At 33.9% G+C, this 25,006-nt stretch overlaps 1 protein-coding gene across 1 annotated transcript in view; it reads left to right on the top strand.

The window, feature by feature from the left end:
- The window catches only part of LOC145246134 (disintegrin and metalloproteinase domain-containing protein 12-like), a 483,466-nt gene that overhangs the window by 426,775 nt on the left and 31,685 nt on the right, over window positions 1-25,006 (top strand). Inside the window, exons 4-10 of the mRNA XM_080107984.1 lie at window positions 5,159-5,240; window positions 9,333-9,415; window positions 13,411-13,526; window positions 15,012-15,076; window positions 16,940-17,023; window positions 22,053-22,115; window positions 24,272-24,444. Of these exons, the coding sequence (XP_079964110.1) occupies window positions 5,159-5,240; window positions 9,333-9,415; window positions 13,411-13,526; window positions 15,012-15,076; window positions 16,940-17,023; window positions 22,053-22,115; window positions 24,272-24,444 (666 nt within the window). The remainder of the gene's footprint in view (window positions 1-5,158; window positions 5,241-9,332; window positions 9,416-13,410; window positions 13,527-15,011; window positions 15,077-16,939; window positions 17,024-22,052; window positions 22,116-24,271; window positions 24,445-25,006) is intronic.

Raw genomic sequence — 25,006 nt, 5'->3', positions numbered from 1 at the left:
TTGAAGAGTGATAATGTATGAATACAAAATTGCCTTAGATGTTAGAATACTTGTTTAGTTAGAAATGATGATTCTGAGTATGACGAACTATATTCAGTGATGAAGCTCTAATTTGAGAGTTTTAGAAAGCGTGGCATCATTCGTATTGGCATTACTCTCAGATCCACTCTACCCAAACCGAAAAATTGTAGTAGCTGTCAGAGTTGCATAATGTGGCATTTGCATCAGGAGTGACTGGTTTAAGGATTTCTAGGTTTTACTAAATATGTATGACTAAAAATGATGTACGATCAATGTACGACTAATTGCCAGTGTTGCTGATTAAAGCGACTTTAACACAGGCGATCGACCATAAAATATCATAAAACAATCTTTTAATCTCACTTTTCTGTGTGTGTGTGTGTGTGTGTGTGTGTGTGTGTGTGCCTAAAACTTTTGACAGAGACAACGGATTGTCACGAGATCGGTATCGTTTTGAAGCTCGACCCTTTGGACGACAAATATTGAAAAGTTTTTGAAAGTCATTGCCTCTTTTTGATTTACTAGCCTTAATTTAAACCTTCACCATTTCCGGTTTGGTGGTGGACATAATAGCAAAGACGTCACATTTTTTTTTCACGTTCTTTTCCTGCTTTGTGGTATAGGTTTGAGTCTGCCTGCCTACTACCACTTTTGTTTTGCACAACACGCACGCCCGGGCAACACCGGACACCCAGGCTAATAAACAATAAAAAATGAATTTGGTAAATATCTTTTTAAGTTCATACCTAAAAAGATATCTATATATCTATGAAAGTGTCTATCTGTCTGTTTGTGTGTGCATTTCCTTATGCATTTGTTTACATCTATACGATCTCATAATTGATTTGACTTAATATTTTATTTCTTAAAAAGGAATTATAATTAAAATATTTATTTAAAAGATATATATATATATATATATATATATATATATATATATATAAGTGAAAGTGTCTGTGTGTGTGTCTGTCTGTGTACATTTCCCGACACAATAACTCTGTCAATTTTCAGTCTACAGACTCGAAATTAGATATACAGGGTATTGAGATTTGGGAAAAGCTTTGTAATCCGTTTTCGGACAGAAATTTGGCTGTCAAGGGGTCAAAGTTCAACATATTTGACCTTTGAGAACTCTAACAAACTCCTCTACCAATTTTTGGCTGAAACACTTGATACTTTAGATATAGGTTCCTTGGAAATGGATCTAACTTAATAACTTGATTTGAGTCCAAAACAATAAATGTTAAGGGGTCATAATAGGGGTCAAAGTTAAAAAAAATTGACCGCTTTGGTCTTCACCAAATTACTCAGACAATTTAAAATTTTCCATAAAGAGTATTCAGAAATAGGGGAAGCTTTTTAATCGGTTTGTGTCAAAAATTTGAGCTACCAATATATAAATGTATGTATGTATGTATGTTTGCATGTCTGCCTAAAACTTTTGACATAGGCGACGGATTTTACCAAGATCAGTATCGTTTTGAAGTTCGACCTTTCAGACGACAAATATCGAAAGATTGGCTCATTAATATCTTCACCTTCAACTGGGCATTTTTCTACGGGGGGGGGGGGTCGCTTTTTTCGCCAATATTTTTGAAGGTCATCCTCTCCTTTCGATTGTCTAGTCACAATTTAAACTTACGTCACTTCCGGTTTGGCGGTGGTCGTAACAGCAGAGACGTCAGGTTTTTTTTCTGTTCTTTTTTTCCTTTGAGGTACAGGTTCAAGCCTGCCTTCCGATTACCACTTTTTTTTTTTTTGCTGAACATACACCTGCAAACACCCGGGCAATGCTGGGCACCCATGCTAGTATATCTGTAAAAGTGAAAATGTGTGTGTGTGTCTGTCTGTGTACATTTTCCTACCAAATAACTTTGTCAATTTTCAGTCTACAGACTCGAAATTTGACATACGGTGTATTGATATTTGGGAAAATCTTTTTAATTGGGTTTTGGCCAGAAATTTTTCTGTTAAGGGGTCAAAGTTTATCGATTTGACCTTTGAGAACTCTACCAAATTCCTCCGCCAATTTTGGGTCTAAACACTTGAAATTTTAAATGTAGGTTACTTGGACATAGATCTAATTTTATAATTTGATTTGACCCCAAAGTAGTAAATGCTAAAGGGCCAAAATTGGGGTCAAAGGTAAAAAAATTTTAATCTCTGTGATCTCTAACAAATAAGTCAGCCAAGTTTTGGTCTAAACATTTGAAATTTTACATAAAAGGTATTCAAACATAGGACAAGCTTTTTAATCGTTTTTTGCTAAAAATTATGCTTCCAAAGGGTCAAAGTTCAAAAGATTTGACCTTTACGATTTCTAGCAAACTATTAAGCCAATTTTGGGTCTAAACATTTGAAATTTTAGATGAAGGGTATTCAGACTTTCGGCAAGCTTTTTAATCAGTTTTTGGGCGAAAATTTGGCTACCAAAAAGTCAAAGCTTAAAGAATTGACTTTTGCAGACTCTAGCAAAAAGCACTTGAAATTTTAGATGTAGGTTACTTGAATATGGGTCATACATTTTAATTTGATTTGAACCCAAAACAATAAATGTTAAGGGGTCAAAATTAGGGTCAAAGTAAAAGAAAATTTGACCTCTGCGGTCTCTAGCAACTTTTCTCTATGGTAGTTAAGGAAGCCTATTATATAGAAAGGTATTACCGTACATATGCACACTTTTTAATATATATATATGCACATAAAGTTATGAACAGTACATAGGGCCTGACAAAAGTTGGGCTGAACTGCTAGTTTACTAAAGAAAGCTCTCAATTTTTATTAAATATTTCCTCTTTCACAGGCGATCTACTGTTAAATGATTTCTTTAGGCATGTGGAATTCTCATGAAAAAAACTGCAAATTCCACAGATTTATATAAAAAAACACCATGAAATTTCTGTGGTGCACCGTTAGTTTTATAAGCGTTTTTCTTTTTTTGGCATTTGTATTTCAAAAGATTTCAAATTTGGTAACTCTGCAATTTTCCGTGTAAATAACCAGTGTCTTGGAATATATGGGAATTATAGATCTTTCACAAAAACGTGATATCCTATCTGCACAAATAGATTCCTGATGTTGTTGGCCCGTATCCTAATTCAGGGATGAGGCGGAGGGGGGGGGGGTATTGAATTTTTTGTTGCTATGGCAACTAAATTAGATATTGGATTCTTGATATTCTTTTGTATTTAAAAGTAGAGAAATGTACGTTTGCCACACTTTGCTTAGAATTGCAGTCCCAAGATGGAAAACTCTGTTGCGGACTTTTCTAGTGATTTAATTATTTGCTTTTGGCCATCAGCCCCTACCTCCTCTATCCCTTTATATATATATATATATATATATATATATATATATATATATTTTCTATATGCAATTTTACTAATTATGATAGTAATTGCATATAAGTAAATAACAGTTTCAACTGAGATAGCTCAATAGTGCAATTCTAGAGCTAGAAATATTTCTTAAATGTTACCATTTCATAAGCGACAAACTATCATAATGTTTATTCTTCAAAATATTCTTTTATTGGTAATAACTTGCATACAGTTGTTTCAGCCCAATGTTGGCAAACATATACATAATTTTATATAACTTTGCACAACTTTGCAAACTGTTATATACATGTTTGCCAACAATTGTACACAAATTATTACTAATAAAAGAATATTTAAAAAAATAAACATTTGGACGGTTTATCCCTTATGAAGTGGTGACATTTAAGATGTATGTGTGTGTGTGTGTATATATATATATATATATATCTTCTTTGTAATAATTTGATTGTAAAAATTTCCGTATGGTAGGTTTGCAATGACAGATGCCACATACGAATCTATTTTGTCTAAACTTCTACCCACCACATTTATTAGTTATAATAAAATCTGGTCTTATTTCCTAGGAGTGATATCATCACGATTGCCAAGACCTAAAGACAAAGTAGCTCATATTTCCCCCACTAACTGAAAACTCCTCCCACTCTCCTTAACAGGACCGAGTACTTGTATAACCATTATAACTATATTGACCTGACACCGGTATTAACTGGATTGCACACTTATACACTTACAACTACCAGTACAATTCGCTATTCAAAAAATACTGATTTCTCCCCCATAACAATCCGGCTATTCTTATTGACTGCAACTATGACATTCTATTAATCTGGAATATACACGAACATACCTAATTCACTACGGCAGTTCTATCACCGCACATTGTTATGCATCATTTATTCCATTTAAATTTACACATGCCATCACGCATTGCTATGAATCATTTAATCATTGCAACGTTATACATGCCATTACTTGCATTAGTGTTATTTACATATTGTTAGATTTAAAACAATTACATCGCAGCTTTCATCATATAGCATCCTATATTTATCTCAATTACATTTTAACCAACTAGAAAACATTCAGAAATAATTAGCAACACATACAATATACTCCACATTTCTTGTATATATATGTGTGTGTGTATATATATATATATATATATATATATATATATATATATAAAACGAAGTCGCTTTAAGAATACTTAAGGATGCACACTATCTGGGACGTATTAGTCAACTAGTAATAATGCCACGTCCACAACCTCCGTCCTACAAACACTATGGATTGTTTAATGTCTGCAACCAAGTTGAGCATTTATTAATTTTTAATTCCCTCCATTTTCGTGGCAATTGTTTGGTAGCTTGGAGGTAGAGACTTATCAAATAGTAAAAAATGCCTGGCTTCAGATCTCCCAACTGGCAGGAATTGTCATCCTACACTAATGATTGCGCAAACATTAAACATGATATGAGTAAAAAAGTAACAGAACGGATTTTCCGGGAAAACTCCGGTTTCCCTCTAGGGGTGCCTTTCAGGTTAAAATGGCTAAAATTGACATTGAATTAAGATCAGAATTTTATTGGCCACTTCAGTTTTGATCTTTGATATTCATGGGTACCCTAGATTCTTATGGGCCCTGATGCAGTACACCGACTGGAGCCTTCTCTTGTGGGGTTTGGCCAGATAATACATAGCAGACATTAAACTGATGATGATAATTCTATTAAACTAATGATGATGATAATCCTGTTTTGTTTTCGACTGACATCTTTTTTCTTTTCTTTTCACAGAGATTTAATAACAAATTCATTTATTATCAAGAAACAGCATTCCACAGGTTTCCATATAAAAAAGCCAAAAAAAGCTGAACATGTAAGTACCAATTTATTTGTCTCCTACGAAGGCAAGGTTTTTTTTTTTATTGTTTTTCTTTCTAAGGGAAATCTCCCTCCCTCAGACAAGACATGAAGCCACTTTATGTAAGGAGCTAAAATTAAAAAAAAAAGTACTCCTCTATGATCAAAACTTGGAAGATGACTTCTGGGCTGGTGCATCTACCACTAGCCTCTCCCTTTTGATAGGGTCCAAAAAACATCTTCAATCTATCCCACTTTGTCAACTAAACTCCAACCCCTGTCCCATCGCCACAATGTTGCATCTCTGTACCTGTTTTACAAATATTTTAATGGAATGTTTTCTGATGAACTCCTTGCACTTGTGTCCCCTTGACGTACATATCCCCGTCAAACCTGCTTAGCAACAAAATCACACCCCTTCACTGTTGGGGCCCCTAAATGTTAGAAAGCTTTCTACTCTAATAGTTTCTTCCCTTGAACAGCTAGACTTTGGAATTTTCTTCCTGCTACCTGCTTCCCTGGCTCTACTGATCTGCAAAAGTTTAAATGTAATGTAAACAACATCTTGTTAATCTTTCTTAAACATGGTCCCAAATAGAAGCCCCTTATATCTGCATGCCTTGTTAGGGGTGAATGTGAGTAACATAAAAAAAAAAAAAAAAAAAAATTGCGATAGATTCTGACCCAGAAAATAGCAATTCTTCCCACTATATCAGAAACAGCTCATGGAATGTGTTGATCAAAAGACAAAATAAGGGGAGCTAAAAGTATGAGGCTGCCTGAAGCAAACTAAAGGTCCACTTTCTATTCTTAATAGTTAGAGACAATATTTGGTATATGAACTTGAAACTTAATATATAGGGATTCAGACGTCTGGAACAAATCCGATTTAGGTTTTAGACTGTAAAAATAGCTGCTAATATATATATATATATATATATATATATATATATATATGCTTGATCATTAATACTGATAATTATTGTTATCAATAATTATTGACTCTGGTTTATGAACTAAACCAGAATTTGATAAGTAAATTTTGGTTCTGGGTGCCCGACGTTGCCTGGATGTTTGGAGGTGTGTGTTGAGCAAGAAAAAAAAAAAATTTGGTAAAAAAAATTGGAAAAAGTTTAAAAAACATTTAATCTAAAAAAGTTATTTTAAAGTTTTTGTTAAAAAAAAATTCAGATTTTCTCATTATTCAAACCTGTATTACAAAGAGGGGGTTGCAAAAAATGAGTTGTGGTGTGAGGAGAAATACAAACTGAAACATAGAGAATATTCTAGCCTGTAATAATACAAAGAGGGGGTTGCAAAAATGAGTTCTGATGTGAGGAGAAATACAAACTGAAATAGAGAGAAGGAGAGTTTTAAAATATAATCTTAAAAAGATAAGATACAATTTAGAAAAGCATTTCATCCAAGGCATGAAAATTGTTAAACAAAATGTTTTTACTATAGGCTTTAAAAATAAAGGTACAAGATTCAATTTGAAATTTATTTATCTTCAAAGTGCACTTTTATACATTTTACAAAGCAAGGTATAAAAATTTAATTTAAATTGAATAAAAAATTACCTTGGATTTATTTTATGTGATGTACATTTTGTTGCACTTTAAGAACATTATCTTTCATCTAGCAATTGACGATATAAATCTAAAATTTTCAATGATTTTTTTTTAAAAGTGCAACAGAATGTACATAAAATAAATCCAGGGTAATTTTTTGATTCAATTTAAATTAAATTTTTATACCTTACTTTGTAAAATTTATAAAAGTGCACTTTGAAAATAAATAACAATTTGAGGCCCCTAACATTGCTCTGAGACTTTTGGTTTTAGAAAAGATAGAGTTTGAAAATATGGAGACAGACAGACATAGTGAGTTTTATAAATTACTAGCGGGGGGGGGTACCTGACGTTGCCTGGGTGCTTGTAGGTGTGTGCGTTTGTAGATGTGTGCGTTGGGGGGGGGGGGGTAAAGAAAACAAAAAGGAAACTTAACCCTGTTTAAATATAAAAAAAACGATAAAAAACAGCGATTTGAAAAATGGAAAAAAAAATAAGGGGGTCGGCTCGAACCCGGAGCCTTGAGGCCCATACGCTGAGTCTGAACGCCTGCGCTACAGCAACAGTCAATGTAAGAGCGATTAAAAAGTGAATGTCAAACATCCACAGTTTTTAATGAAGTCAAATCGTTTTACTGCAGGATAGTTAATGGTGACGTTTACATCGGGTTCCAATCCAGTTTTGCTGGAAAGTGAAACCAACATGCGGTGATCCAAATGTGGAATACTTATCTTTTGAAAGTCGGACAAATTAAATAGACAGGCGACCCCTATTGTTAACTCGTACATATTATGATTTAGATGTGATATAAAAAGTTTTAAGAAGAAGCAACACCCACAAGAAGGCGTCGGAAAAAAGCCTTTCTCGGACATACACGAAAACGCACACACACAAACAAACATTTTCACTTTTATATATATACTAGCGGGGGTACCCAGTGTTGCCCGGGTGTTTGGAGGGGTGTGTGCTGTTAAATAAAAAAGAAACCCGGGGGGGGGGCTCAAACCCGAAGCCCTGAGGCAAAGTTTGAAAATAAAATCGGCCAGCCAGAATGAGTTACTGAAAGATGTTTGAAATTAAGTAAGAACCAAATTGACAGGTGCGCGCACGGAAGTCTTAGAGCGTTACGACGACGACGACGACGTAAGCAATAGCTATTCAGCAAATGAGGTCAATGACCAGGTTTGTTTGTAATAAGCGAAGTAAAAGAAGAAAACATAAAAACGAACGTTAAAACTTAAGCGGGAGGGGGGGTAATCAAAACATCGAAAAAAACACAAAAAAAACTAACGTAAGGCAAACGAACGATGTTAAATGTAAAAATCGAAAAAACAGAAAAGAAAACAGAAAAACGAACACATGAAAAATGGCTTAAATAAGCCTGTTTCAATATCAAAATTTTAAAAATCGGTGAGTACCCGGGTGTTTTTGGGTGTGTGGTCGGGGGTGGATAAGCGAAGTTAAAAAAAAAAAAAAACCCAGAAAAACAAACGTTACGAGAAAAATGGCTTAAATAACACTGGTTCTTCGGGACAAGATTAAAGTGTAATATCTGTTCTTCAGATGCTGCACTTCAATTTCTTGTTCTCTGTTAGTGGAGGAGAAATCCTTCACGACTGAGACAATTTTTATTTTTGTTCCTTTTCTCCACGTTAAAAAACGACCCTGGTGTGTAACTGTCCCATGGGGAGGCATTGTAAATAGGAACACTGGTTCAATATTTAAATTTAAAAAAATCGAAAAAAAAAAAAAAAAGACATCTCACACCACGATTCGAACCCAAAATGTTTAGATAACGAACCAACGCGCTAACCAACTGAGCTAACGCGACGTACATGAAATTTAGTCAGTTCTTCAACTATTTAAAGTAAATCAGGTCATGACGTCATCTGATGCATGCGTAGAACTGGTCGTCGTCACAAGAGGACCGTTTTTGTTGACCCCCCCCCCCCTGTCGAAAATTGTCGATTTCGGGGTGAAAAAATGAACGTTTTTGGCCAACTTTTCGATATTTTCCGTGCGAAGGATGGGGCTTCAATATGATACCGAGTTTGTGAATTTTCGTCGTGTCTGTCAAAAGTTTTCAGCGGACACACAAGCACACATATACCAGTTATCATAGGTGCCACAGGACTTATGAAGAAGAACCTGAAGTCCTACCTAACTAATATTCCTGGTGAACCAAGTGCAAAAGAGATTCAGACAATTGCACTTAAGAGAACAGCGAGGATACTAAAAAGAGCTCTCGGTTGGTTTCAATAAAAAAGCGGGGCAATGTTGGCAGCTGGTTTGGCTGCCCCATACCCAGCATTACAATCTTCAAAGGAAGAAAAATAAAAAAAAAAAAAAATAAAAAAAAAAAAAGCATACATACATACATACACACATTTTCGTTTTTATATATATAAATATACATATAAGTTAATGGAAATGACTAATCCTATATTCTTTTACAAATCTGTCTTAATCCAATTTGTGCTAATCCATTATTTTTTATTGCATGCAAATTTTAAGTCACTTTTTGTTATCTTTTCCAGCATGCTAAGCACTGTTATTATCACGGACACATCAAAGATGATCTGCAGTCGAAGGTTGCTATCAGCACATGCAACGGCATTAGGTAAGCAGTTTTTGTTATTTCATTCCAGTTTGAATAAATTTTTGTTTCTTGTAAATGTTTCATTTAGTTTTACATTTTTAGTTACACAAACACTAGACAAATACTCTTAGAGTTGTAAGCCATGTTTAGTTTCAGAACAGTTTCCGATAGTTAGTTGCTCTACACAAGACTGGCTCTCAATAGACAATTCTCGAGTTTGAATTCACAGAGCAAAAGATTCTTCCCGTGTTGACACAAAGAAAACATATGCGAAGTTGCTACCGAAAAGGTTTAATTTTTATGGAGCAATTCTAGTTTCTGATTGGTGGTAGCAGAACGGGAATTAATTTGATTCATCAGTTCCTAGCAGCATCGTTTTTTAAATAGGATCTCCTAACTGTGCGGGCTCATATCCTCATTAGAGTTCTAAAATATGCTTCCTTATCGAGATTATAATACCTTACCATAAATAGACGCTACTACAATTTTTGTTTTTGGATACTCCTCGAGACTATATAAATTCTTGGCCAGGAATCTGGGAATACCATGAAATAAAAAGAAAGATACAGGTTGGAACAATAAAATTATCATCCTAGAAAAGACAACGTGATTCCATTTCCATTTGATGAAAACCAGTTTTCTTTTTTTGTTACAAATCGTCTACTAGTTGGCCAGTTGTGTACAAATCCCAAGAGCGATAGGATAGGAGCTTATGTCGGAAAATGACACAATATTTAACGAGCGAGATCAGAGATATGTGGCTGTACAATTCATGTTCTCTATCGATCCAAGTTATGACAACAGGACCATAGCCAGCACCCTCAAAATGCAAATCCGAGTGGTTTAATGATTGAGAGTACAGCTCAATGAAGTTTCCATCCATGGTTATAGTCTTTGGTGTGGTTTCAACTGAGGGCCACATCATGCCACCTCACATCTTCAACGTTGGCTTGAAAGTCAACACCAAAGCGTACCTGGATGTGCTGAAGAGTGTGGTGATCCCCTGGTGCAATCAGGTGGCCACTGGTAGACCCTTGGTGTAGCAGCAGGACTTGATGCCGGTCCATAAGTCCAAACAGACCCAGGCTTGGCTTTAGAAGGAGTTCTATGACTTTCTACGCTTTTCTCACTTTCTGACCTGAACCTGTTAGACTACTTCATTTGGCAAATACATCAAGAACATCACCAACATGACCTCCCACAACACCCAAGCTAGCCTGATTGCCGCCATCTGCCGAGCTCCCGCTGGCGTTTGTGGAAAAGGCATGCTCTCAGTTCCGGACTTGTATCGAAGCAGTGATTGAGGCTGAAGGCAGCTACATTGAATAGATGTCAGCTCTGCTACATAATCATATTACCGGAATTGATTTTTTTCAGTAAAAGTTTTAAAAATAAAGCTGTAGTGTTGTTTTCTTTAGGGCGACAAATTTATCGTTCCATCTTGTATGTATATAGTTAACAAGTCAAGTGGGGAGAGAAATCAATGCTGTTGATTTTTTTTACTAATTCCACATTTGATGTAAATAAGAACTTTAATCGAACACTCTGACATTTACGTTTATCAGATAGAAAGAATTTTTATTGAAATTTTCAAATCAAAATCCATTACATGATTTTTGGATTACTATGACATTTTCCCTGTACACTCATTAATCCGTATCCTTGAGTGGCCCCAGGTCTTGATAAGTGGTGACTCCTTTGTAAAAAAAAAAAAAAATGTAATAATTCGGCATATACATAGATTTCATTGGGAAAAGTATATTTGTTTCATTTTACTTCAGACGAAGTTCTCAGAAATCAAGGGACCCTTTCCTGGGGCTAACACTTAATCTCTATATGTTTGGTTGTTTTTTTGTTTTACGGCATATCAACCACTTTTAGGTTATTTAATACCAAATCCAGTGATTTTGAAGAAATATTTTAATAGGATATATTTTTTTTTTCAAGTCAGTTCTTATTCAACCCATAGTTGGGACCCTAACAGGTACTACCACTCCGGGTCAGAATGGACCTGGGAGCAATGGCAATTAAAGGGTGACTCCACACTTTCCAAAGCCTGCAAGCTGGGGGCTCACCATCGGATATAATTTAAGGTCGTATCCAGGACCTGATCTCTATATGAGATACATAGATATTTGAATATTCCACTAAATCTCCTTTACGTCTGCAATTGCCGAGTATTGAAAATCATACCCAGTGCCACGGCTTGCATGAACATGTGATTCTGGTCGTATTCCATTGCCAATTGTCTGGACTAATCGATTTAGAATATTCCTTTCCAACATTAAACAACAGTTGACCAGTTAAATATGTTATGGTATACCTTTTGTGTGGTCTCTTTGTCTTACTGGATTCCAGGACAAGAATTCATCTATTCTGCTGGAATATCCAGCTTCGTGCTGTTACTTGAGGTTACATCACTTGGAGAAGATGCTCCATTTTCCATAAAAACTACTGTGGGTTAGCCATACTGAAAAGTTACTATTTGGGCTGCAAAAATTTAACAAAGGTGGAATACTGATAATAATATTAGAAATTTCATTAATATAAAAAGTTTCAATAGCATCAAAAATTGTTATAAATTCATGTTTATTTATTATCTGATCTTCCATAGTCGGGTTCGTACCGAATGTTATATATTATTTTAATTGGAATTCATTGAGATGAATATTATTTATTATTTCATTTATTGCGGACTATTATCCTCATCTTTTTCTTAGTTGTTTCACGACGTTTCGGCCAACTATTCCTCTAGCCTTCGTCACGAGGTAACGCGAAAAGATAGGAATCTCCTGACTGCATTCACTGCAATTACTGCCTTCAGTAGTTGTTGTCAACTTACCATGTTTTGGCCAAGTAAGCCTCTGGACGGCTTTGGGTACAATTGAAACCGCTATCTTCAGACAATTCTCACCTGGAACCGTAGAGATTCAACGTCTCTATTAACTGCGCCACGGGTCCCGAAGGGCGATCAAGGTTGAACATAAATAGTTATTTTTATTAATCACATGACATGAAACATTTCAATCGCACCAAAAATTGTTACAGAACTTATAATTTTGACCAAAATCCTAAATGGACTATTTAAAAAAAAAAAAAAAAAAAATTAACAAAAACATTCAATGTTATTTAATATCATTTGCTTAAATAATTCAGCGTATGCATGGATTTTGTTAGGAAAATTATATTTGTAAACTTTATATAGACGAATGTCTTTGCAAATTTAAAAAAAACTGTACAACAATAATATTAGAATTTTTGGCACTTCTACACTATTGGGACAAAATTTTGGAAATCGTAAAACTGAATTTCACATGAAAACAATGATATTTACGTTTTCCTCATATTTTTAAGACGATTATATCCAATAATTACGAAAATCGATAAGATATAAAATTATTCATTAAAGAAAATAGAATTTGAAGAACATGATAGTGTTTGTTAATATAAGACACAGGAGAGTTGAAAACGGAGGTAATTTCCTCCTGATAATTCTTGGGGAAAAAAAGTATTTGGAATTTTCTAAATGGACCTGAGGAAATTGAATCAGTGCGATATTTTTTTTGCTCAAATAAAATCTTTTTTTTATTTCCTGCATACCATGAATTTTTGGTAGGTTCACTGTATATTTTATTTGTTTTGTGTCACATTTAACATTTAGAGTTACTTCCCTTGTATATGGTTTTGTTTGGCTTTAATCTATGGCTGTAATTTTTCACCTAACACGATTAAAGTTTTTTTTTTTTTAATAATTCAGTAATATTCAAGCAATTTCGATTGCATAATTTGGAAATTACCATTGTAATTTATTAGAATTGACAAAAAAAATCAGTAGAAACCATTTTTTTTTTTTTATCTGAAAACTCCATTTATTAACTACAAAATTTCGTCCTGATAGTGCAGAAGTGCCAATTTTTTTTTAACTTAAGAGTTTTTTCTTCACATGAAAACGTTTTGAAAGTGATCTGCAAAAAATTGTTATAAAGTTTTAATTTTGATATTTTTCTATTTTTCAGCGGAGTTGTTATCGACGATCATATTATTTATAACATTAAACCAATCAAAGATGGTGCCAACAAATATATTCATTATTGGTACCCGGAAAAAGAAGAAAATTTAATTTTCAAATGTGGTAAGTTTTTTTTTTTTTTGTAGCAAAAAAAAAAAAAAAAAACAAAACAAAAAAAAAAACAACAAAATTACATTCACACATACACATGCCTACATACATTCATATTACAGATTCATTATTATTTCCTCTCACGGGCGAATGCTTTCACCAGCTAATGGCAGGGCTTCTCTTAAATAAAAGTGCATTATCCCTGTACAGAATAGAACAAAAGAAGAGGAAGTAAAAGTCAGTGGTGCTTCTTCAGATTGGCACTTGTAGCGATAAACAGAAATGAAAAAAAACTTTTGTATTGTATTTATTTGTCATGGAATGAAGATTTTATATTCCAAAAATCACAAAAATTGTACAAGTAATTTTTTAATTTATTTATGAAAAGCAAATTTGCTATTTTTTACCAATAAATGACAGATGAGGCCATGTTCTCTATAGAACATAATAAGGGGAGGTAATCAGTGATTGTTTTAGCAGTTTCCACATGAATTAAGATTGTCTGTCCTTGTCCACCAATATGTTGATTTCATTTTTTTTTTCACCCTTATCGAAACAGTAAAATTTGATTTTTTTGATTAAAAAAACCAAAAAAAACCCTATTTAACTGCCAGAACAGATATACACACACACATATATATATATATATATATATATATATATACTAGCAAAAGTACCCGTCATTGACTGGGTTAAAAAACAGCCTACAAAAAATGGACTCTATACTTACGCTGATAGTTATGAAAAGTCTTTATTAAAGTGTGTGCCTATTTCCATTCTATGGAGGCTAGGCGCGAACGCAGGCCCCACAATTTTATTATACCATCTCTATTTAAGTTAAAACATATTTATCAAAGTATTATTATGTACATCTATATCAAAAACACTTGTAAACGGTTTTTTTAATTTTTAAATTTTTTATTTCCATACTTTGTGGACCAGGCGCATACGCAGACTCCACAATTTTAATGAATCATCGTTCTGCCAGATCAAACATGCCCATTCCTGTGTCTCGATACATCTTCTATCATTATATGTGATCAGCTTTTTTATAATAGTCAACCATATAGGAGCCTATTCGTGACCAGACACACATATTCAGCTTTATATTATAGCTATATATAGTGAAATATATATATATATATATATATATATACATATAGTTTTAGAGGAACTTCCAAGACATATATCATATTTATAAAGGGTGCACCATTATGTCTACATTTGCTTCCATCTGACATAAGGACGCAATGCAAGTATAAAATGTAAGAAAAAAAAATATTGTATCAATAAAAGATGTAAAATCTAAATAATAATAATGAATAAAAGCTTATTCCACTGTTATATTTTTTTCAGTTTTATCGTTTTACTTGTATATTATATTGCCTCTATAAATTTCTTTTATATACACAATACAGACAATGCTTCAAGAAAACTATATTAAGCTCTTATGTTCAAAAAATATTTTTTCATTATTTTCTGCATATTTGTTTACAGGCAATTCAGATCATAACCACACAGAAGATGTCCACCACAGCTTTACCAAACAGACCCTCTCCAGAGTAAGTATTTGAAGAAGATAGATTATGCATGTCACCTGCAAGATGTCGTCAGGAAAGTATAGTTCTTCAAGAATTCTCCCCATAAAAAATAAAGACAAAAATTTCTCCAATATATGTCCCTATGACAAATGAACATATCATATTCCAAAAAATGGCATGAATTGATCAACTAGTTTTATTTTTAAAAATGAAAATCAAATTTTATGAAAAATTGAAGCAACTACTTATCCTGCTATTTTAAAAAGAAAGTCAACAAACAAAGGGAGATGACTCAACAATAATTCAAACTTGTGGAACTTATGTTGCAATGCCTATGAATTCCTATTAAGGGTGAGGAACTGTTTTGATCCTTATCTTGGTCAAATATTCTATGATGGAGCACCAATGGGACAAAGTTTGTGCAAATCTTCCGCATCTTTAGTTCCTGGCAAATATGTGTGTACAGTTCCCACACTGATATCAAACTGTGCACTTATTGTCTCTATAGAGACATGTTGGTTCTTATCCACGAAATTCTTTATTTGGCCAATCACTCTCGTGTTTTGACTTCCTTACTCCTTCCACACCTCTCATAATCCCTCACAGACTCCATGCCTTCCTTGAATCTCTTATGCCACTCAAAAACTGATGCTCGATTCATGCAAGATGGTTCAAAAGCAATCTGAAGCATTCCATACGTTTCTATGGCATTTACCCCAAGTTTAAAACAGAATTTTATTGCATATCGTTCTTCTTAAGTGTCCTTACATCCATATTGCATTCTTGAAATACACCAGCTGTGACAGTCAAACTTTAGTAGGGTGTATTCTTATTCCTACTGTAGCTATTCATTTGAACCTGAAATCATAAAACCTGGTCAGTCATCTCATAAGATGTACAGTAATAACATACTGAATTTTCAAGAGTCTGCAACAATTTTAAATGCCTGTACAAAAAGTTCTGAAAACTTATTGAAGGTACCTCATACATAGATTTTTGTTTATTTTTTAATCTTGGGAAAATTCTGGAGAAATACCAATTTATTTTTGAATACTCACTTAAATGAATTCTTTGAACGGAACTCTATATACCCGCCGTTGCTCACATTGCTGTAAAGTTTCTTTGCTTTTCCTTTGTTTGCACATTTTCTTAGACATTTCCACACATTTCCACTTTTTACAAATCAATTTAACTTTTTTCAGGATGTAGCACCAAAGTTTACAATTCGGTGTCCAAAATAAAAATTCTTAAACTCATGTCTGCACAGCCAGATTTGCAAAAGCATCCATCTGAATTAATAAAAAACAAATAATTATATTTTTTTGACCAATCAGAGGATTTTCTAAATATATTCGAAATGGAATTACTGGAGTTACCTTGATCCCATAAAAGCTAGATTTTTGTCTTTCAATCAACAGTTGAGCTGGAGTCCACTGACTGTTTTTTTTTTTTAATAGAATCGAGAAAAGCCATTTTGAATTAATTCAGAAAATTCTTTGATTGGTCAAAGATATAATTATTTGGTTTTACTAATTGAGGTGGATGTTTTTGCAAATCTAGTTGCGCAAAAATGAGTTTAAACATTTTAAATTTTCGGTACTTAAAGGTAAATTTTGGTGCTATAAATGTCAGATTGATAAATACACAGTAATAATAGATGGGGGGGGAGTTAAGTCAGTTTGTCTTTCAATCAACAGGTTTGCCTTAGGGTTTTATTTAGTGTATTCACTGTGGGTATCGAGCATTGTCATGTCACAAAACACCAAACGGATTAGCTTAAACATTGCTGTAACCTTTTTCCTCCCTCAAATGCGAGCAATAAAATCTCAATAATACGATTTCAAAGAGGAAAATAATCATAGTAAACCTCATGTCTTTTAACAGGTTCGCCGCAGTATTCGAGGACCCTACAATAGCAATAAAAATACACGATACATTGAAATGTATTTAGTAGCTGATTATGCAGCGGTAAGTATTTTTTTTTTTCTTTTATGTTACCTTATTTTTTTTTATTTACACCACTCATAACTGCCTCGTTCATGCCAACCTTAAAAATTGTCTTAGAATTTCCTTGATATACTACCGGTTTCAGTTCCCAAACCTTTCCAGTATTCATATTTGGATTCTTTGGACTACTGTTCTCATCTTAAGTGTCATGCTCACATTTTGGCCAGTGTAACCTCTGACCTTATTCAGGTGTATTTTGTCGAATCACAAAAATTCCTTAGCTTAAGATCATGCTCAGAGAAGCAGACACACCCACCTCCTTTGTCAGAATATATATAATAGATGTTCATGCCCCCCTGTGCTACACCACCCAACCATCCACTAGAAAATCATCAGCTGCCAATCTAAGGACATAAAAAGAAAAATGACTAAGAAGTCCATCTGGTCAGACATTACTTTTTTCAATTATTTTACTCTCAGCATGAACTCTATTTAAAGAGACCCACAACCTTTCCAAGTAGAAAAATGAAATTCTGGGTAATCAATCCTGAACTCCGAAGAAAAAACAACAACTATACATTGCAGAGAAACAATCAGTAAAAGTTATAGTTTGTTTCTGAATTTTTTAGATGAGGATCAATTATTTGGATTATTCGGACTACTGTTCTCGCCTTGAGTCTTATTCTCGCAACGTTTTGATCGATGTAACTCCGACCTTGTCAGGTCTATCTTATTGAACTCTGGAATCTTTCTGTCAAACTCAGGAATCTGCACGGAATTTCAAACGGAACCCTTTATTTAATTAGCATGCTCTTGTTTCGTCAGCCATGATTGGATAGAGGTCCTAAGTAATTCACAATTGTATTTTTGGTCACCCACAAGGTGTACCTTGAATAACTCTGAGATCTTTCTGCCAAACCCAGGAATCTGTACAGAATTTGGAATGGAACTCTTTATTTAATCCACGGGGGTAGCATGCTCTCATTTTGTCAGCCATGATTGGGTAGAAGTTCTATGTGATTGAAGAGCATGCTATCCGTGTGGACTAAAATGGTTCCATTCAAAATTCTGTAAAGATTCCTAAATTCGGCAGAAAGATTTCAGAGATATTCAAGGTCAACCTGCAGAAATTTTGAGAACACTAGAATAATGCAAATAATATGAATAATTATTACAAAAATCCAGAAACTTTGAAAAACTGCAATATATCTTTTTATAACCATCTCCACAGAAAAATGACACATTCTTAATCTTAGAATTTGCTGAAGAAGAAAATTTAATTGATAACGAATTAAACTACAAAATAATATTGAATGGATGCTCGCCCTCTCTAAATCAGTGAGGGTTGAAGACATGCGTTGCATGGAGAGAAATGAGATGAAAATGTCATGATCCATGTGTAATGTGAGTCTTAAGGACAGACTAGGTTCTGGTTATCTCATAAGAAAATGAAATTGTGGCAGTGCAGGGAGATGTGTACAGAACCGGAGAGTTTGTTGGTATGGTCACATTGAAAGAACTGATAAGAGTTTTTGGATCAACAGATGTACTCAGACATGACAGAAAAGAATAGACACTAAGGTAAATATTTTTCCTAAGATTAATATATGCTTATGTATATTTGCAGATAAGAATAGTGCTGAGATAACTTAGAGTATCTCAATTGTATCGTACAACATTAAAGCATGCCACAAACTAAAGGAGCATCAGACCTATCGGAATTTATGTGAGGATGAATCGTTGATCAACATGAAAGTGTTCTTAGTCAACACAAAATAGCAGGAAATCTTTCAGTACCTTTTTCTACTGTTAACAGAGTGATCGTACAATTCATGAAAGAAGGCAAAGAGTGCACAAAACCATATCCAAGTCACCCCGGGCTCTCTGAAAGGATCTTGCGTCTTGTGAAAAATGTTGAAAAAGATCCTTGGTTCAAAGCCCGTGACATTGCAACAAAAGGTGTCAGTTCCAGAACAGCTGTCAGGTATTTTCACAAGCTGGGTGGAGCTGTGAGAGGGAAACCTCTTCTTCATCCTGTCAATATTAAGCGCAGAAAAGATTGGGCTCGTGAGATGGTAGAGAAACCTATGACTATTTGAACCAATGTTATTTTCTCTGATGAGTCATAACTTGCATTATTTCCTGACAATGGAAGGGTACGGGTATAGAGGCATCATCAACAAGATTAAAAAGATTGCAGCCAACATTGAAACATGGGGGTTTCTCGCTTATCGTATTGGGTGCAATTTGGAGTGATCATTGCTTATACCTGGTGGAATGTGAAGGAAACATCAATTCTGCTAAATGTGTTTCGATATTACATGAAGGACTCCTACCAATATTCTCAAGTTGTAAAACGAACCATATTAACTCTCTATGTATGAAAGACTAGCATGGGTGCCTGGTGTTGCCTGGGTGTTTGGAAGTGTGTGTTGAGCAAAAAAAAAAAATAAATAAAAAATAAATAAATAGTAGGCAGGCAGGATCAAACCCTTGATGCGAAGGCAGAAAGGAAAGCGAAAGAAAACCTGACGTCTTACCGCTACACCATGACGCGACTGGAAGTTCGGAACAATAAAATTAGGCAAAGTCAATCCAACCAATACAATGACTTGCAAAAAAAACTGACCCTCTTCTTGTAGAAATCTGCCCAGTTGAGGGTTGAGGAATTAATGTTTTTGACCAATTTTTTGATATTTTTGTCTCAAAGGCCGAGCTTCAAAAGGATAACGATCTCATGAAAATCCGTTGCTTCTGTTGAACGCTTTAAGCTGACATACAAACATACATTTAAACTGATAAGTGAGATTTATATTATAGACTAGCGGGAGGGGGGTACCCGGCGTTGCCCGGGTGTTTGGAGGCGTGTGTGTGGAAAAAAAGCCTTTTGTAGACATACAGAAAAAGCGAACACACACACACACACACACACATACATACACACATTTTCGCTTTTATGTTTATAGATGGAGCTCCTTGTCACTCTGCAATGAAAACCTTTGCGTATATTAAACTAAAACCTTTGCAAAAAGAAAAGGAAACCATGTTCTAAACGTGAACTTTTAGCGTTATTGCGTTGAGACATGGCAAGAAACTCCTCAAGATAATATTTGTCAACTGATCAATGCCATGCCTAGAAGAGTCTTCGTATTAAAAACGGCAAAGAGAATGTAAACCAATTATTAGTTATTAAATTTGTGACTATTTTTATTCTGTCCTATAAATTATATTTTTATTGAAATAAACTGTTTTTATGGCTGTTTATTCTTTTCTATCATGACTGTAGAACAGTTGAGGTAGCAGATCCAGTTTATAAAGGAATGCCAAAGAAAACATGGCTGGATGTGATAAAAATAGACTTTATAGAAAGAGGGATAAAGACATGAGCAAAGATAGGTTAGTTTGGAAACCAATTTCTTAAAGCTGTCCAACACATGCCAGCATGTAAAACAGACAGTAAACTGAATATTATGATGATATGTGCATCATTTTAGAATGTGTGTTTTATTTTTTTAGTCTTTCTGCTTCTGGATATAATTGAAAATAAAGCCCTATACTAAGGGGTTGGTTTGGTGGTTTTGTTTTATAGCATATCAACTATTTCCAGATTATTTATAGCTGAATCCGGTCATTTTAATAGAAGCTTTTATTATTTGCTAGCGAGGGGTACCCGGCGTTGCCCGGGTGTTTTTCGGTGTGTGTGAAAAAAAAGAGGTGGGTTTGAAAAAAAAAAAAAAAAAAAAAAAAGGAAGCTTTTACGACGCGCAGTTGGAAAATAGTAAAGTGTGAAAAAAGAAACAGGTGCGCGTTTTAGATTGACGTGACGGCAATTTTGTGCGGGACAGTTTTTAATGAGGTCAATAAAAACCCGTCCGCCTGTCTGATATAACGAAGTCGACATTGAACAAACTGGCTCTGGGCCTGTGATTAGAGTCAAGTTTCGCTTTTATTTATACCGAAAAGCGAATGTAACGCGTGCCGATGCGGGAAATGTGGAATAATTAAGGTTTGAAAGTGAATAAAATTAAATAGACATGCGAGGTCCGCGGGTAACTCTGAGATATTACAATTTATGGATGATATAAAAAGTTTTAAGAAGTTGCGAAGCAAGCGAGCGCGCGCTTTTCCGAAAGAAGCCTTTTGTAGACATCGCGGAAAAGCGAACATACATACACACATACATTTTCGCTTTTATATATATAGATGGGGTTTGGTTTCATTGATTTTTTTTTTGTTTTTTACAGAAAATTGTTTCTTGTTTTTAACTTTACAGATTTTGCAAATGGAAAGGGGGGAAAAAAAAAAAGCAATTGCATCAAGGTTTGATGCGTTTTTGGTCAGGATTGGTTGGTTGTTTTTGTTTTACGGCATATCAACCCTTTTCGGGTTATTTAATGTCGAATCCAAAGATTTTGAAGAAAAAATTTTTTAATAGAATATATTTGTTGTTTTCACGTCGGTTTCTATTTAACCCATAGTTGGGACCCTAACAGGTACTACCACTCCGGGTCAGAGTGGACCTGGGAGCAATGGTAATTAAAGGGTGGCTCCACACTCCCCAAAGCCCACAAGCTGGGGCCTCACCACTGGATATAGTTTAAGGTCATATCCAGGACCCCCATTGAGGGACTTTTACCCTCTGCAGGGGGGCAGTTGGCGTATTCTAATGCCCCACCGATAGGGCCTTCGTCTCAGGAAGCCAATATCTTCAGACAGCCTGATCCGATAGCATTAATTTGGAGGGAAGCTGAAGTATCTTTCCTATGCAAAATGTTCTTAACGCACAATGTGTACATCATGCAGGTGGAAAAGAAATAGATTTTAATTATATAAATATTGCAAATCAATGTTGAAATTATTTTCACATCCATAAAACAAAATTCCCTCTAATGTCTGTGGAAAGAGCAATTGTTGCAGGTCCAAAACGCCCTCTAGTGCATGTATGCTGGTGTGAGTGTAGTGAAAGGGGAGGTAATGCTGCATTAACAAATTATTCTTATTTGCATTAAAGATAATAAATAAAGGAATGGTTTTCTTTTTCTTTTTACAGTATAATTACCACCGGAATAACATGGAAGTAAGGATGATTGATATTGCCAACACAGTGAACATGGTAAATATATTTCTCATTTGCAGGAAGAAAAAAAGTAGTCACTTGGTATGCAAAGACAGAAATTTAGCATATTTAACAATTTTAACTCTTTACATCAAGTGGCTTCATGCTTTGTCTGGAACAATTTCTATAAAAAAAAAATCCAAACGGTTTTTAAAGTCCTCGGAAGTAAATGGTGTTAATTAATTTGAAAACCTCACCGTTATAGTTGACTCACATACTTCCTAACTTTTGGCATGGCTGCTACCGGAAGCAGTGACAAATCAGTTCCTTAACTTTTATTTCCTCATGCCTATAACTTCCCTGTGTTTTTTTTTAATAAATTTTTCTGAATTTTTAATTCTTTATTTAATGAAAAGTTTTTTTTTAGTCTTATTTTAATTAAGAATTATTGAAACCGGTTTCATTTTAAGAATCATTGAAAACACTTTCTAAAATTAATTAAGAATTATTGAAATAAGTTTGAAAAAAGTTTTTTTTTTTATTGAAAACACTTTAAAATCTTTTAAAACTATTTTGGGAATATTATGTATGGGATATGTTTTTTTTTAATGAGGTTTTATTAATCTTATTTTGATTTCAATAATTTTATTTTTATACTTTCATAAACATATTTATTAATAAATTTAAATAAAATAAACTTCTTTTTAAAATTAAACAAAAAATTCTTATAATTTTGTAAACATATATTTCTTATACAATTTTAAATAAAATAAAAACTTATTTTTTAATTTTGTTATTAAAAGTGCAAATAAAGACTAATTGTGTTATTTTCACTTGTATATTTTTGTTAATTTTTATTGTATACTTTTCAATAATGTCCTTTTCTTATATTTTATTTCAATAATCGCTTCATAATAAAAATAAATACTGAAGGGCAATAAAAATTAAGTAACCGATGTCGCAATCTTAAATTCATTTACTTAATCAGTTATGATTTATTAAATTTTTCTCAATTTATTTATTTTAATCACATTAAAAAAAATTATTTTCAGTATTAATTGTAAATATTTTTCTGTCAATTAAAATATTTTCTTAAAAAAATATTACTTCATGGATATTTTTATCTATTATATTTAAAAATATTTTATTAAAATCACCAAAACTTTTGGGAGCGTTATTATTAAAGTTTAAAAAAAATTGAATGAAAAGACAAACTGAATATGGAAGAAAAAAAAAAAGACAAAAAAAAAAAAAGTAATTACTAATAAAATATTTGCATCTTAATGTATTTGCAAAAAAAAAAAAGCATCTACTGCTATGACCCAAAGAGACAATTGAGGAGATGAAAGAGATAAAACGTAAAAAAAAAAAAGGGGGGAAAAAAAATGTGTAAAAGAAGAAAAAAGTTTAGGTAGGAAGACAGGCTAGAACTCGAAGCATCGAGGCTAAGGTGGAAAAAAAAAGAAAAAAGAAGCCTGCCACATTACCCCTATGCCAAAGAGACATACAATTGATAACAGATAAAATTAAACCTTTAAAAACACGTGCAGGTGGTTTAAACTAACGTCAATGTTTTCTAGGCCAAACATGACGTCATTGTCGTAATAGCAGGAGGAGAGAAAATGAAGGAACGATTTTTTCGGTACCCCTCCTTGTAGAAAAGAGCCCAGTTTAGGGTGAAAGAATTAATGTTTTGGGCCAATTTTTCAATATTTGTCGAGCTTTAAAATGATGCCTATTTGGCGAAAATCCGTGGCCTGTCGAAAGTTTTTGCGTGACATACAAACACACACACACACACATTTTCGCTTTTATATATATATATATATATATAGGCTAGCGGGGTGTACCCGGTATTGCCCGGGTGTTTGAAGAGGTGTGCGTGTTGTGGGGGGGGGGAGTAAATCAAAACAACCCTGTTAAAAAAAAAACAAAAAAACGTTGGCCGGGTGTTTGGAGGTGTAAAAGAAAAAAAAAGTTTTAGTAGAAACCTTTGACGTGGAGGTGGAAAGGAAATAGAAAAAAAACCCTGCGACCTAACCATCTCGACCACGGAAATAGATGAATTGATAAGTGTGTTAAGTTGACGTTTATAAAGCAAGATTAGCAGGTGCGAACACACACACACACATATATACACACATTTTTTGCTTTTATATACATAGATAATATATATCATAGATGTTTTAGAGATATTTTGCTTTCTTTTTCAGCTCTACCAGCCGTTGAATTTATACATAGCGTTAGTAGGTCTAGAGATCTGGAATAAGAAGGATTTGTTAACCATCGACAAAAATAATGCTGAAAACACTCTCAAGAAGTTCCTACACTATCGTATGAAAAGGATCAACCCAACAATCCCGAATGACAACGCTCAGTTGTTAGTGTAAGTAAAATCTTCCGTTTCAATATGCCTTTACAGTTAACATCATCGCGGTTGTTGATGCGAACAGAACTGCGACCCTTATTTGTCGACAATGTTAATTATGCTGTGAAGTTCAAGACTTCAAAACATTCATGAATGGTGGGGGGGGGCATAGATGACTGCTTCATCATCTATGACTTGCTATTCATTTCCCTTCACATGCAATAACTGTGTAGCTCTCTGCTGTTTGATATTATATCTACTTTCTTTGCATCACAGGAATATCTCATACAAGGCAAGAATATGGGGAGACTAAGTCAGCACCTCAATATTGGGGTATTCTGACTGCTTAAAAAATTCTGTGTAACTCCTGTTAGCATTCCCCGGTCAGAGCTCCTCAGGTAGTTAGTGATAAACTAACTTCTCTCCCAAAAAGATTATACATTTTTACTTTGTTTTATCTCGGCTGTATGTAAAAGAATGACGCCATGCTGATGTATAAAAAAAATAGCAATATAAAAAATAAATGAAATAAAATGTAGTAACATATCTTTAGTCTCATTATTTTATTGGTGGTTGGGTG

The sequence above is a fragment of the Euprymna scolopes genome, chromosome 23 (assembly GCF_053919585.1).
Source record: "Euprymna scolopes isolate OS-2025 chromosome 23, ASM5391958v1, whole genome shotgun sequence".
Lineage (NCBI taxonomy): Eukaryota > Metazoa > Mollusca > Cephalopoda > Sepiida > Sepiolidae > Euprymna > Euprymna scolopes.
The sequence above is the reverse complement of the archived record's forward strand: the minus strand, read 5'-3'. Positions and strand labels throughout refer to the sequence as shown.